The 15,709-nt window shown below is 44.1% G+C and overlaps 1 protein-coding gene across 3 annotated transcripts in view; it reads right to left on the bottom strand.

Moving 5' to 3' along the window:
* The window catches only part of MMD (monocyte to macrophage differentiation associated), a 217,964-nt gene that overhangs the window by 20,124 nt on the left and 182,131 nt on the right, over positions 1-15,709 (bottom strand). For all 3 annotated transcript variants that reach the window (XM_077458940.1, XM_077458941.1, XM_077458942.1), the window contains one exon: positions 2,595-2,755. In XM_077458940.1, coding sequence (XP_077315066.1) covers positions 2,595-2,755 — 161 coding nt within the window. The remainder of the gene's footprint in view (positions 1-2,594; positions 2,756-15,709) is intronic.

Below are 15,709 nucleotides of genomic sequence, written 5' to 3'. Positions count from 1 at the left end.
CTTCTGAATCGTTTAAGGCATTTCCAGTAAAGGGTACTGGTAATGTTACAGCATACACATTTTATTTTTGACCACTGTGCACTTGTTTGAGGAAGGCCCTTTTCTATTCCAGCATGACTGTGCAAAAGTGAGCCCCAAAATTAATTAATTCTGCAGATTAGGTTTATCAACTGTATATTTCACAATCATACGATCCATAAAAGCCAGCTTCCAAACATCATTTTAGCCAGCAGATCTTGTAGCGGATAGGGTTTTCTGATATTGGCAAGACAGAAGATAGTTATACCTTATTCTTATTAAATGGTAGAACATGCTTCATGATGCCAGCACACCGTTTCTTCTGTTGTGCTTGTAACAAAGCCAGTTCCATAAAGACATGATTTAATGGGTTTGGTGTGGAGGAACTCAAGTGGCCTGTACAGAGCCCCGACATCAACCCTACTGGATATCTTAGAGAAGAATTGGAACACCGATTGGCTTCCCAGGAGAGTGGAGACTGTTATAGCCACAAAGGGGGACCAACTCAATATTAAATTCCATGGTTTTGGAATGGGATGTTTAACAATGTCATATAGGTGTGATGGTCAGGTGTCAACCAACTTATCAACATAGTGCATCTGTGTGATTTTTTTGTATATGTTTATAATCTTATTATTTACAAATGCACATTTTATATAATGTGCACACATGACATAGGATTCTAAGCCCTTGTACACACGGTTGGACATTCCGACGGAAAATGTCCGATCGGACCGTGTTGTCGGATAATCCGACTGTGTGTGGGCTCCATCGGACTGTTTCCGTCGGAATATCCGACCGACACAGTTTTAGAGCTGGGCTATAAAACTTTCCGACAACATGATCCGATCGCACTTTGTCCGAATGTGTGTAGAGAATTTCGATCAAAGTGCCACGCATGCTCAGATCAAATTCCTAGACCAAAGCTATAGGCTACCAGCCTGAACGTAGTCCGGTCGTAACGAAATAACGTCATCACGTTACGTACGATCGGATTTTCCGACAACTTTGTCCGACCGTGTGTATGCAACACAAGTTTCGGACAAAATCCGACGGATTTTGTTGTCGGAATGTCCGACCATGTGTACAAGGGCTAAGAGTATTATGGTGTTTCTAAAGAGAGCAAAAGCGGTTTCCTTTCAGATTCTGATTAAAACTTTATACAGGGTTGACTGAGAAGGCAAGCGGAGGGGGTGGGAAGGGGTGATGAGTTAGCGCATTGACTCGGCTTGAGCTATTGCACTCTGTAAAAAATAGGCTTTTATAAACAGAGTAGCTAAGGAGAGGTTGGCAAACCTGTGTAGACTAAAGCTCTAATTTCTGCTTGTGCATAAAAATATGAAATATTCATGTGATGATTCAAAGCAAGTAAAAAAAAAAACATTTTGATAGGTCTCGACAATAATCCAAAAAAATATACATATATACAAAACCACCATACACTCTCTTTATTAGGGGCAATCTACAGCAGCCAGAGGTTTAAAGAACAAGTGCACTTGTATCCCACATTTGCTCATTTAACATAGTCAGGCAATTGAAGCAAGTTTGCAAATATAGCCTTTCACCTTTGTCCTTCTGTCCCCTGAGAGCTCTACTGGGATCCTCAACGATCTGCCAGTTCAACTTTTTCTGCCTGATGGCTGATAAAGATTCTTGCAGAAGACTTCAAACACGGGGCACTAGTACGAGAGAGAGCATCCTCAAATTCCTTTAGATGTACATGCCCCTAGCTGCCAGTCTCTCCGCTAGCGCTACCCCAAATGAAGGTCTGTCCACATCTTAATGTTCTAAGTCTTTGCAGTCCACCTTACCTCTTTGGAAACCATCTCAACATTATTAAATCCAGATTATGCAGAAAAATAACAGAGATAAAACTTAGAATCCAAAATAGTGGATTTATTAAAGTTTATTAACATTCAAAAACAGACATATTTTTGGGATTTTTTTTTTTCAAAGCCTAGAAAGCCCCTGGAAATCAGATAAGGTTGGCGACTATTTTCTATAGGCTGCATGGATAAAGAAGGGATATGCACATCTAAAGGAATGCTGGAAATGCCTTCTTTTTAACAGAAAGTGCAGGTTGTCTTGTCTCTGCTCCCTCAGCCCTCATCAATTCCTTGATATTTTCTGGTATATTTGACCTATAATGAAGGAGAAATTTATTTTCAGGACTATAACCTGCTGGCATTGGGTCAAACAATTATGGGCAGCAAAATAGAATTTTTTTTTTGTCGTCAGAAAGGTGCACTGAGTTTCTAAGGGGCGGACAAAATGTATTTTGGGAATAGCTTGGAGGGGTTAGAACTTCACCTTTTGCTGTCTCCTTTGGGAACTCACTTCCTGTTTGTTTGAAAGAACAGGAAGTGAGGGAAAATCCCCTTCAAAGAGGATACAAGCAACAATACCACTTTTACTTGCAGAGTGAAGATGGTTTCAGACCTCAGTCAAGATTTCACTGAGGTCTGTTCTTTTTTAAAGCTTTAAAGTCAATGTTTAGGTGGAAGGAGTGTCCCTTTGCAACCCCCCCCCCCCTCCCCATTCCCGTGAAATGGTTCTTTTTACACCGAGGTACGTACCGTAGGTGACTCTTCTTCCAGGTGACTATATGAAACACAGTGGACACTATAAAAAGGGCACACAGGCCCATGCCATAAATCCAGGCAGTTATCTTTTCCCATCGGTCATCTGACATACGATGTAGAAGAGCACTTCCAATTATAGAAGGGACAATGAGGAACTGAAAAAAAAAAAAAGGAAAAATATATTCATATTTACTCATAGCCTGCACCAAATTAAAAAAGAGCACCTATCATGTCATCACTGGGCTTTTTACATACATGGATTTAAAATGTCAGCCAGCTTGAATCTGGAAAAAAAACCATAACATATGTGCTATTTTTATGCTATGCCAAGTCCTCATGACAGAAAACAAGCACATACAAAACCGGCAAGGATAGCAATGCCCAACCTTTGATACATAAAGAACATATAAGGAGGGTATCGCATCCACACCAACAGGTCCCCTCCCTGCCCAAGCTGTCCATGGCCGCCATACCACATCAAACTTCCTAGGGCAGTTCCTACCGTAACAAGTCAACTTGTACATAGTAGGAGCAGTGTTAATAGATTTTTCCCAGGAACCTACAGAGGGAGGGGAATGGGCATTCCACTTGAATATAATTTCTCTTTTGGCATAATAAAACAGATATGAGAGTAGCAATTTAGTGCATCTAGGCCCCTGTTCATCATCCTGAATTCCCAGTAACACCAGTTCGGGAGAGACCAGGAAGGTCAGCTGAAGAGAAGTTCAACCCCTTCTCCCCAAAACCGAACCACCCCCGGACAACTCCAGGACATGAGAAGATACGTGCCTATACCATCCTTACAGTGAGGACACTCTTGTGACCTCTGAGGATATATTCTATGCAGTCTCTGGAGGGGTGCAGTAAACCCTGTGCAGGAATTTTATCTGAATCAGTTTGTCCCGTGAGGAGATTAGAAGTTTGGTGCGATCTTCAAGACAGTCCTCCCAATCAAGGTTTAGGAAGGTCAGCCTTCCACAAGTCCCAACACCGTTCCATCTTAGGGGAGTCAACGCTAAGCAAGACCAGGTAAAGAGCGGACAAGGGTTTAGACAATTCATGAACAAGAAGTTTCATGATGGGGTCCATTGTAAGACTCAAGCCTCATACACACGATAGGACTTTGTACAAACTTTCCCTTGGATTTTTGTACAAAGGGCGTCGGCCCTGAACTTGTATTGCATACACACAGCAGGACTTTTTCAGCCAACTTTCACCAAATCACGTGGTTTTTTCTGCTCTTTACCGCCACCTTTGGTCAACTTCTGTATTGTTGTCTGATCTTTTGCATTGGTTCTGAGCATGTCTGTTTGTACTTTGTACAAAAGTCCTATGGTTTTCTGTACACACGATCAGACTTTGCTCCTTCGGACTTTTGTTGCCAGAAAGTTTGTCCGTTCGCACAGCCAACAAAAGTCTGATGAAAACCAAAAAAGTTTGTCCGATGGAGCGTACACACGGTCGGATGTTGGTCCAAAACAGCTAATTTGCATGTTTGTTGTCAAAAAGTCTGATCGTTAGTAGTTAGTTAGTAGTTAGTTTCAGGAAAGTGGAGCAAAGAACCTGCCGAGAACACATCCCACAGAGTCTAAACTTCGTATCTGGCCCAGAGTTGAGGATCAGGTAAGGAGTGAAAGTGCAGGAAGTTGGGAATACCCCAGAGTGGGCTGAATGGAGAACACCCATGGGGCCATAGAAATCTTTAACTAGCTAAAGCCCAGACCCTAAGGGGTTGATTTATTAAAACCGGAGAGTGCAAAATCTGGTGCAGTTCTGCACAGAAACCAGTCAGCTTTCAGTTTTTTTTGTCAAAACTTAATTGAACAAGCTGAAGTTAGAAGCCAATTGGCTAGCATGTACAGCCGTACCAGAGTTTGCACTCTCCAGTTTTAGTAAATCAACCCCTAAGTGTCATCCTAGTGGGATGGGGGAGTTTAGAATATGCTCAAGGAACCCTATAGTCTAGATTTCCTAGTTCATGAAGGGAACCTAGAACATCAGCCTCTAGGCACACCGTAGACATATACGCCATTTGGAAAAAAAATTGCAAAGCTATTTACCTTGTGAAACTGCATGCACATTTGCTCCGTGCAGATGCGGAAAAAAAATCTATTAACTGTTATCGCACTAGGTTGGATGTTTTATATTTATAAGAATAGCATCAAGAAAATACCACATTATGGCCCCTAGATGGAGTGGAGTATCATAGTTAATAAGAAATGATTGTCACTGCTGCCTAGTGGCCATAATGTGGTACTTTTCTCATTTAGGCTATTCTCATGAATTAAAGCTGAACTTCACTCAAAAAGGGAAGTTCCATTATTTCGCCACCCCTTCCTCTTCCACTTTTGGACATTTATTTCTTTTGGGGGGGTGGGTACCTAGGTACCTGCTTCCACTCAGTTCCCCCATATCTTTGCCTGCAGCCTTCTGGGATACGTCAAAGGTCCTGGGAGGCTGTAGGACCATTCACAAAGTGCAGAACAGCTCTGCAGTGGGATGCTGGCTGTAAAGCTGCAAGGCGTCATAGCTGGCTTCCCAAAGTAAATATGCCAGCGTTGGAGACCCAAAGACAGGCCAATAACTGGCCCAGATGACAATGGTGCTGGATTCCTGGACAGGCAAGCCTTTTATTAAAAAAGTCAGCAGCTACAGTATCTATAACTGTGCTGGATACCATGCTGGACTGACTGGGTCACTGGTTGTGGGTGGGTGATTGTGTGGGCAAAGAGGAAGCAATCCCTTCCAGTAGGTTGTACCCAACAGTGGATGGTGGAGGTAGACCCTCTTAGGGGCTTGGGTTTGGGCTACGACCTTACGGTATTTTTATTTTTATTTTTTGTGCTTACTCGTTGGCCCTTTAGAAGAAGTTCATTCCCCTGAAACGCGTTGGCCCAATGTACAGGTTAACACTTTTAAAAAACAAAAAAAAAGTAAAAATCTTATGGACTATACATCAATGGATGCAGTTATATGGACACCGGGTGCTCCTTCTTTCCTACCCAAGTCTTGTTAAAATGTATGCAATTCCTAACAATCCTTCAAATTGAAGGAGCTTTATTATATCTTTTTGATAATACCTGTTGATCCTGCTAGAAATCTCTCTGCCGTTTTACCGGATACAGTGATGCCAAACCTGTCCAGTTCTCTTGGTGAACTACAGAATACACCTATACTTTGAGGATGAGAAGAAGGGGAGAAGTTCTGTAGTCCTAGCACCTTATCCTAGAGGGACAATACTGCTCTTCCATACACGGAATGAGTGCCACTCACACTAGGACAGTCATTTTTCCATACCTGCAGAAAATATACTTAGCCTGAAAAAAAGAAAACAAATGCAGGCACCATATTTGAAATTTAGAAGCTGCAATCTATTAACTTTTTCTTCTTGGATCTAGGTATGCTTCAACTACTGTGGTTCCACCTACCAGCCCCTACATCACTAAAGGGCACAGCAATAGTGTAGGGGTTAGCAGATGGAACCATAGCATGATCTGGGGGAAGCAAGCATATGACGCGCCAGGAAGTGCCCTAGAGTGTTTCTGGCAGGATCAACAAATAAAATGAAAAAAAAAAAAAAAAATAATAGTAATTAATGCAGCCACCACATCCGAGGACTGGCAAGTTGAACTATATGACATTTTTGGTCTTGGGTTTAACCACTCAAGGACCGCCTCATGTACATATACGTCAGTACTTTAAAGAGGGATATCTCGGTAACGGCAGCAGCTGCTGCCACAACCGAGATCTCCCTCTTTACAGGAGGCGGTCATGTGTGCGATAACGGTGGTCTCTGCAGCGGGTTCGCCGCAAGATCACAGTTATCGACAGCAGGAGAGGTGCCACCCCCCTCCCGCGCCCTCCGCCGCTTACTGGAGCCATCGGTAGCGGTGGAGGTGATCGGTTCCTTCTCATCTCTATACCATAGGAGGGCGGAAGCGATGTCAAAACGTCACTTCTGCCCATACCTCCTAAAAAGGTAAATTTTTTTCATGCCAGCGCACCGCTGTAGTGTGAAAGCCTTCTGGGCTTTCACACTACACACAATGGTGCAGCTTCTTTAGGGTGGATTGCAGGCGCTATTTCTAACGCTATAGCGCCTGCAAAACGCCCTGGTGTGAAAGGGGTGTTTAGGTTTGCGGTGGGTTCGTTGCGTGGCAATTTAATTTTGACAAATGTTAGTCTTCATACAGAATAGAGTGCATCAAGAAAATACAGCATTATAGCCACTAGATCGAACTGATGATCATAGTAAATAAATAATAATTTCTTATGCTCATCCGCTCCCTCTAGTGGCCAGAATACCGTATTTTCCTGGATTACAACATTAGATTTTGCATGTTTTATGCAAATGATGAACTAACCTTTTAAGATGTCTGACTCACCCCTTGCTGCCTCCTGCACAAGATCACTGGTTCTAAAATATGATGAGCGGCTCAGCAACCATAGTAATGCCGCGTACACACAATCTGAATTTTGATCGGAAAAAGCTCTGATGGTTTTCCTGATGGAATTCTGATGGGATTTCGCTCAAGCTGTCTTGTATACACATGGTAACACCAAATTCCGACCATCAAGAACGCGGTGACGTACAACACGTACGACGGGACTAGAAAAGGAAGTTCAATAGCCAGTAGCTTCCATCTCGTAGTTGAATCTGAGCATGCATGAGTTTTTGCGTGTCGGAATTGCATACACACAATCGGAATTTCGATAGAACCTGCTCTCAATCTTTTGCTGGCAGAAATTCGGCCAGCAAAATTCTGATGGAGCATACACACGGTCGCATTTTCTGACGAAAAGTTCTCATCGGTCTTTTGCTGCGCGAAATTCCGATCGTGTGTACGCGGCATAAGGCCCAGCAGCTTGGAGGGAGCAAAGAAAGTATTATGGACTTGTTTATACAAGTACTGCCTGCTGAAGAGCTATCCACCATGGACAACTTTTGAGAGGGCAGTTGACAGGCAGTGAGGAGGAGTTATATTGCTTTCTCACCACCTGCTTTAACCCCTTAAAATCCACACATTATGCCACAACTGTGTGCATTTACAGGGTGGCCCCAATTAAGTTGAATGGGTTACTTTTGGAGTGTGCTACTGCCTGCTAAAGCTGCACAATTAATCGTTAAAAGATTGCGATCCCCCCCCCCCCCCCCATATGATCTTAATCCAGCATTTCCACGATTCATGTAAAAAGTGCAGAGCCGTTCCCCTGCTCACAGCTGCAAAAAAAAAAAAAAAAACAGCAGCCGCAATGTTTATCAACAACATTGCCCAGTGCTAAAAGATCAAAAAGAAACATTGTATCTTCTTATCTGTCCTTTAGTTTATTAATTTACAGATCAAAGGGATGACCTTTGGTCTGCAAATGAAGTCAGTTTAAAGCAACCTTGTCAAGTAAAAAAAACATTTTTTGTTGGGTTTTATTAAATTGTTCTTCTGTTTAACCCCTTATTAACCCTTAATTTACTCTAAGCAGCCTTATTAAAGTGGTTGTAAACCCTTCACAACCACTTTAACCTACAGGTAAGCCTAGATTAAAGCTTACCTGTAGGTGCTTGAAATATCTGCCAGATCTGCACAGTCTAGGAGATATTTGCAAATCGCCATACGGCCACAGAGCTGGAGTTTGCAGCCCCAGAAGGCAGAAGGGTGAAGAATGGACGCTCGCTACTAGCGAGGAAGACGGGGTCATCGCAGGCTTCTCCTGCGGGTAAGTGTCACATAATGGGCTACTAGCCCATTATGCTTTACCTTTGCACCCATCAGGGTTTACTTCCTCTTTAACTCCTTATTCACCATTTAATTACTATTTTATTCCACGCTCTGAAAGGCCGGTTCTTCATAGCGCATGCGCTGATGACATTATCGGCGCACTACATGATAAATATCTCCTAAACGCCGCACGTTTGCGAGATATTTACTGTACCTCTAGGTAAGCCTTATTATAGACTTACCTACAGGTACAACTTACAACCACTTTAATGCTTGCTGCGCCATTGTTCATTGTTGCCTTTGCAGCTTACAGAAGAGTGGTTGCTGGGCAGTAAAAAACACAGCTCCACTGCATGTTTTTTACCACCCCCCAACCGCAGGTGAAAAATGAGGCCTATCAGCGAACCCTGATTTTCAAATGTTCCCCAAGTTTACATTTAAAGTGGTTGTATACCCCGCTTGGTGATTTTTACCTACAGTTAAGCCTATAATAAGATATGGATATGGATCCTGCTTGCAGCCGCTGATGTCAGCGGCGCATGCGCTCTGCAGGTCCGGCGTATCCTGCCCGAACTTGCCGGAAAGGAGGGCTCTCACATGCACGGGAGTGACGTCATCGCGGTTCCGGCGCTGTGAGTGGCGATCCCGGAAGAAACGCAGAGGGAACATACCAGCTCCCTCAGCGGTGTGCGGGCGCTGCTTAAGGGCTTCCTTCTAAGGTAAGCATTTCATAATGTGCTAGTATGCAATGCATACTAGCACATTATGCTAGTGTTTTGCAGGTTTTTTTTGTTTTGTTTTGCGTTTACTACCGCTTTAATGAGGATGCCCACTACTCGGTAATGCATAAACTTTACACCTTAATAGCCATGGAAAGGACTTCGTTAACTACAAACGAATGTGTATATACAATGGAGATTTCCGTGAGAGCATCCAAAGCAAACAAGAGGTTTTCCATCACGGCAGCAAAATCCTAATATTTATGTACAAGCCTTTCCCCTCTAGATCCTAGCACAAACACCACCACGCCACGTGTCGGCCAACCTGGATTCCTGGAAAATTGGCTCAGAGGAGGCCCAGGATACGCCGCTGCGGACTCTGCACCATCAGGAGATAATCAAAGTGACATCAGGAAAGAGATAAGAGCACAATCACTCCCAATAATGTCAAAGGCCAAAAGGGTCATGTAAGGAGAACATTAATATGGGGTTTAAAGGAAACCTGCACTGAGAGAGAGAGAAAAAAAACAAAAAAAAACAAAAAAAAAAAAAACTAATGCTGCCAATGCTGACCCCCAGTTTAAAAAAAAAAAAAAAATGCTAATTATCTGGCTGCCATGTTGTTTCACTGGTTTTTCACGTCGCATTTAAAAAAAAATACATTTTTGTTTCTATTTAATGCACACATTTATTTTCAACCCTTTTGTTGCCAGAGCCGAATCTATGAGCCATTTTTTTTTGTATCATTTAACCCTTTCACAGCTAGAGCCATTTTTGCATTTTTTTGCACACTTTTAGAAAAAATTATTTTAGGCCTGAAGATTACATAAAACCCCCAAACATTATATTTAATAGTGGTAGTTCCAATATTTTAAGTCACAATATTACTGCAAGGGTAAAAAGGAAAAAAAAGACACATTAACAGTTAATTTTAGGGGGTATAAAACGCAATAAATGACCCAATTTTTCGGTAAAAGATGAAGAGTAAATAGATACCCAACATGTCAAACCTTAAAGAGGAAGTAAAGGCAATTTTTTTTTTAAATGCAACCTGCAAGGCAAAGGCATAATGAGCTAGTATGCACAGCATACTAGCTCTTTATGAATAACTTACCTGAGAACGAAGCCCCTGAAGCGGTCCTCCTCCTTTATCCTTGCCGCTGCCATGTATCCCGGAGTGACTTCCAGGTCTCGCTGCTCCGGCGCTGTGATTCGGCGGAGCTGCGATGACGTCACTCCCGCGCATGCGCACGGGAGCCGACACAAGCGGCATATCGCCGTGATCTGCGGCGTGCTCAGTGCGCCGCTGTCTTTTTGTAGATATCGCCTAAATCGTATAGGTTTAGGAGATATTTCTTGCACCTACAGGTAAGCCTTAATCTAGGCTTACCTGTAGGTCAAAGTGGTTTGTAAGGGTTTACAACCACTTTAAAATGATTGTAAAATGTTCTTTTTGCAAAAATAACAAACCTGTTATACGGAGCCCCGATCCTCCTTATTTGGGGTCTTCCGGCATTACTCCTGGCTCCTCCTCACCGGGTGCTCCCACGGCGAGCCGCATTCCATGGGGGCACTCGTGAAGGTGCACTCCCGAGTTCTGCTGCTGCGTCCATTGACACAGACAGCAGGATTCGGTCCGTCCTCCAACTCCCGTGTCACTGGATTTGATTGACAGCAGCAGGAGCCAATGGCTTCTGCTGCTATCAATCTATCCAATGAGGGCCCGAGACACTGGCTGGAGCTGCTGGGCTCGTTCTTGTCGCTGAAATGATCGGGTTTAGGTAAGATAAAGGGGGGGGGGCTGGGGAGAACTGCAGCACAATAGATTTTTCACCTTAATGCATAGAATGTGATACGGAAAGCGACGTCTCTGACGTCAATTCTGGGTTGAGCTCACGGTGTCCTCGGCTCACTTTGCCGAGAGAGGATGTTCTGCAGTGCGATCTGCATTGCAAAACATCCAGTGGAGACATGCAGGGTCACATATATCTCATATAGGTCACATACATATCTCAATAAAGAGAACCTGTCACCAAAAAACATCACATATGGGATATGTGATGAAAAAAATTTTTTTTTTTTGCAAAAAAATAAAGTTACACATAAAATCACCCCCCACCCCAATTTTTTTTTTAGGCCCCCCACATATACATAAGCACGAATGTAAACGCATGCGTCGAGCGCCTATGTGTTGGGTAATTTAATGTGTTTGTTTGCCTTAAATTCACGTTAGTGTGTTTTTTTTTACTGAAATTTTGCCCTTCCTAGACCTTTGCGGCAATATCGTGGGAAATAAAAAAATTCCAACTACCACTATTTTATTCTCTAGGGTGTCTGCTTTCGGAAAATATATAATATTGGTGGGTTTTGTGTAATCTTCAGGCCTAAAATTATTTTATTAAACATGTGTGCAACAAAAAAAAAACAACGCAAAAACAGCTCTGGAAGCAAAAGGGTTAAAGCATTAAAGAACTCGGTTCCAGGCGCCAATGACAGAAAAGCCACCCGGTATGATGTGTAGCCAGCTGAGCTGTGCCGCTGTCTGGTGGCATGGGATCAAGTGCTGAAGATAATGGGGGTTGACAGCGCTCAGAAGCTGGACTGGGAAGTGTTGAAACGTGGCTGCAATAAACCACATACACCTTCAAAAGGAAATTGCTGACAGCCAGTTGGACATTGTGTACTCCTAGGTCCGCATTCAACCCTATGGGTGACAAAATAATAAATCCAAAATACTTCTCTCCTGCAAAGGTGAGAAAACCTTTCATTGTCAGTGAGGGCACCTTTAGGAATGGCTTTAATCTCAATTACCTCCAGGCATCTGTTTTTGCTGTGCGCCAAGAGGAAACGGAGAGGGACACTATGCTCATCCCAGCCCTTATGTACGTATGGGCGTTTGCGTTCCATGCTGGCCGCGGCTGCTTCCCATCTCTGACACGTCAGTTCCATCCAGGAGCCCAGCGACGCCCTCTGCCACGCCCACCACGGCCCCTTCCTTCTGATCATGTGGACAACACTGCCCAGTCCATAGCGACGTCCTCCATCCAAACCGACGAGTCCGGCTCACCACTCACTGTAGGTTGTTAAACATCACGGCATCCATGGTCGATGTACCCGTCTGGATTTCCCTGGACTGCATTGTGATCCATCAGTGCCCGAGTCAGCCTGATTGGGAACGTTGCCCGTTTTAACTTTGTACCGTGTGTAGCACCCTGATGTGTTTGGCAGGGTTGTTATTAAATGTATTGCCAAGCGGTAGTTGCCTTGGCCAATGGTTAGGAGGTCAATTGATTTCACCTCAATTCTGAAAAATTGCTGCACTTCTCTCTTCTGTCGCTAGGTGACTGGGTATCTGATGACATTAGATAAGACAAGGGCATTGCAAGGACAGATTAGGAATGAATGGGGTGTCTCGGCCAATGGGCAGGGATTTTCTTGGGTCCCTTGGCCTTCTGGGAGAACCTATTTATTTGGGTGAGGTCAGTTGATCGGGGTTCTATGCCACCTGGACGGCTGTCTGGGTAGGCGTGTGGCGTATTGCCCCGAGCTGCTAGACCAGAAACCTAAGGTCTATCCTGGAGACATCTGGCTGCTGGGCTGTCTGAGGGCCTATCCAGAAGCAGGGAAGCAGCGTAGGGTTGGGACTGCGGGCTTGTAGTCCAACCAAAAGTAACGGTTCCGCCGGCCGGGGAACCAGTCGTGGTCGGTGGTTGAAGGAAAGCTGTCGCCACTAAGAGGGCAATTCACCTTGTTACTGGAGATCACTGAGTAAGCTGAGGTCAGTACCAGAGCAGACTTCTTGCCAGCCGGGGACGGTGAAGAAGTGGGAAAACTTCAGCAAGTGCCAAGCAAGGGACCTAGCAGGTCAGCAGAGGTGACTTTTGCGGCGTGCCAAGCCAGGGACCCAACGCGTCAGCAGGGGTGAAGCTTGAAGAGCATCTGTGAGTGGCCTGGTACAGTTCAGGAGAGGGGGGGGGGGGTGCTCGATCGTCCCCACCCCCTTTCCTGACTGGCCAGGCTGCGTGCTCGGATAAGGGTCTGGTATGCCGTTTCTTCAACCCAAGGGCCTGGTATGCTCCCGGAGGGGGAACCCATGCTGGTTTTTTATTTAAAATTTGGCGTGGACTTCCCCCTTGAGAGCTGATTATTCTGTGAGAGAGGCGACATTGTCGCTTCAATATAGATGGAGATCTGACTTGGAGGCGACCTCCATTGAAATCAATGGGTACCAGTCGCCTAGAAGTCGGATTGAAGTAGTACAGGAACCTTTTCTGAGGTCGGAGAGACTTCAGTAGTGTGCATTAAGACGGCTCTCATTCACTTACATTGATTTTTACATGTAGCAGGACTTGAGGCAACTAGGGGCGACTTGGGGCGACTTGAAGTTGGATTCCAAAGTTGCCCCTGTGTGAATTGAGTCTTATAGGCAATGTTTATCCAGGGAAAAGCCGATTGCCTCTTGGGGGATCAGGAAGGAATTTTTTCCCTGTTGTAGCAAATTGGAAAATGCTTTGCAGGGTTTTTTTTCGCCTTCCTCTGGATCAACTGTGGGTATAGGGTTGTGTACATGGGATTGTATATTATTTTTTATTTAATTTATTTTTATGGTTGAACTAGATGGACTTGTGTCTTTTTTTTCAACCTGATTAACTATGTAACTTCCCAGTCCAGCTTCTCAGGGCTTTTAAAGCATTGCCTATGGATAGTAAAATGTACGGCTTTTGACGCCATTGCACGGGTGTGCGCCATTTTAAAGCATTACAGGTTTGGTATCTATTTACTCGGCATAACAACATCTTTTATATTTTACCAAAACATTGTTTGGGGGTTCGAAGTACATTTTTTTTTTTTTTACATGTGAACAAAAAGCGCCAGAAAAGGTCTAGATGTATTAATCACTTCCGAACCGCCGTACACCGATGTACGTCCTCACTTTGAGGACGGATATCGTTGTTATGGCTGCAGCTTACTGCCATAACCCCGAATATTGCAGTGTTCGGCCGGCAGCCCAGTACCAGATAAAAGTGGTCTCTGGGGCGGATTCGCTGCAAGATCACTTTTATCGGCGGCGGGGGAGGGCCCCCCTCCACTCCTGCCACAATCCGGGGCCTCTCCGCCGCTTACCGGAGCCGTCGGCAGCGGCAATCGGATCCTTCCCGTGGCTGTGCATGGAGACGAGTGAGGGGAAGATGGCCCCTACCCGTCTCCATGACACCGCAGGGCGGAAGCGACGTCAAAACGTCACTTCCGCCCATAGCTCCTATTTTTTTAAATGACTATTTATTTATTTATTTTTTTATTGCATTTTTTGACCCCTGATCTCATATTTAAGAGGACCTGTCATGCTTTTTTTCTATTACAAGGGATGTTCACATTCTTTGTAATAGGAATATAAAGTGACACTTTATTTATTTTTATTTTTTTTAAACCGTGTAAAAATAAAAAAGGTTAAATAAGATTAAAAAAATTACACGCGCCCCGTTCTGCCCAGCTCAAGCGCAGAAGCGAATGCATACGTGAGCAGTGTCCGCATATGAAAACGGTGTTCAAACCACACGTGAGGTATCGCCGCGATTGGTAGAGCGAGAGCAATAATTCTAGCCCTAGACCTCCTCTGTAACGCAATACATGCATGTTTGTCGCCATTCCACGAGTGGGCGCAATTTTGAATCGTGACATGTTGCATATCAATTTACTCAGCGTAACATTATCTTTCACAATATAAAAAAAAATAAAAAAATTGGGCTAACTTTACTGTCGCCTTATTTAATTTAAAAAAAAAAAGTGTATTTTTTTAAAAAATATGCGCTTGCAAGACCCCCACGCAAATACAGTGTGACAGAAAGTATTGCAATGACCACCATTTTATTCTCTAGGGTGTTAGAAAAAAAAAAAGTATAATGTTTGGGGGGGGGTTTTAAGTAATTTTCTAGCAAAAAAACTGTTTTTAACTTGTAAACACATCTACAGTAAAAGAGAGGCTCGGTCCTTAACCACTTTCCACCCGGCCACTGCATATGTACGGCCGAGTGGGAGCACTCTCCTTCTGAGTGGACATTCAGAAATGTCCCCTCAGAAGGACGGGGGAGGGGATCACGTGCGCTGGCCTGCGCGGGCCTGCGCAGCGGCGCGATCCCGATGTGCTCGTGTCACTAGTTTTTATTTATTTCGATTTTTTTTTTTTTTTTTTTTTTTTTTTAGGAGCCTTTTGGGAAATATCAGGGGTCTAAACAGATGGAGTCAACAACACACGGGTGATTAGGGTGTACCCATGCACACCTGGCACACCCTGTGCGCACACCTATGCTTCTAACATTGCACTTCATGTACACTACAAACTATAAAATATCTGCAAGGTGACCCTAATCTGATTTCACATTCAGATGCCCGGGTCGGTTTTAGCAGCCACTCAAGGGCTTTCTCCTCTAGTCCCCTGGATCAAAATCAGTATTTTGTCCCATCCATGACAAGCTCATGTCTTTCAGCCAAGAGTCAAAGTGCCATTAGAACCATTAATCATTTGCCATTAGCATTTATCTAAGCAAATGAGAGCGACTGTTTAGATGAGTCACCGCCTTCGGGAATCCACCGGCAAGGAACACCAAGCGGATTACGAACCATTAAAGAAAATGCTATTTGGTTTCCGGGCCGAAGAGGCATCAGGAAAATATGTCAT

Source organism: Lithobates pipiens, unplaced genomic scaffold (genome assembly GCF_037356315.1).
Source record: "Lithobates pipiens isolate NorthernLeopardFrog02 unplaced genomic scaffold, aLitPip1_a1.2 Scaffold_28, whole genome shotgun sequence".
Classification (NCBI taxonomy): domain Eukaryota; kingdom Metazoa; phylum Chordata; class Amphibia; order Anura; family Ranidae; genus Lithobates; species Lithobates pipiens.
This window is presented reverse-complemented; position numbering and strand designations above follow the sequence as displayed.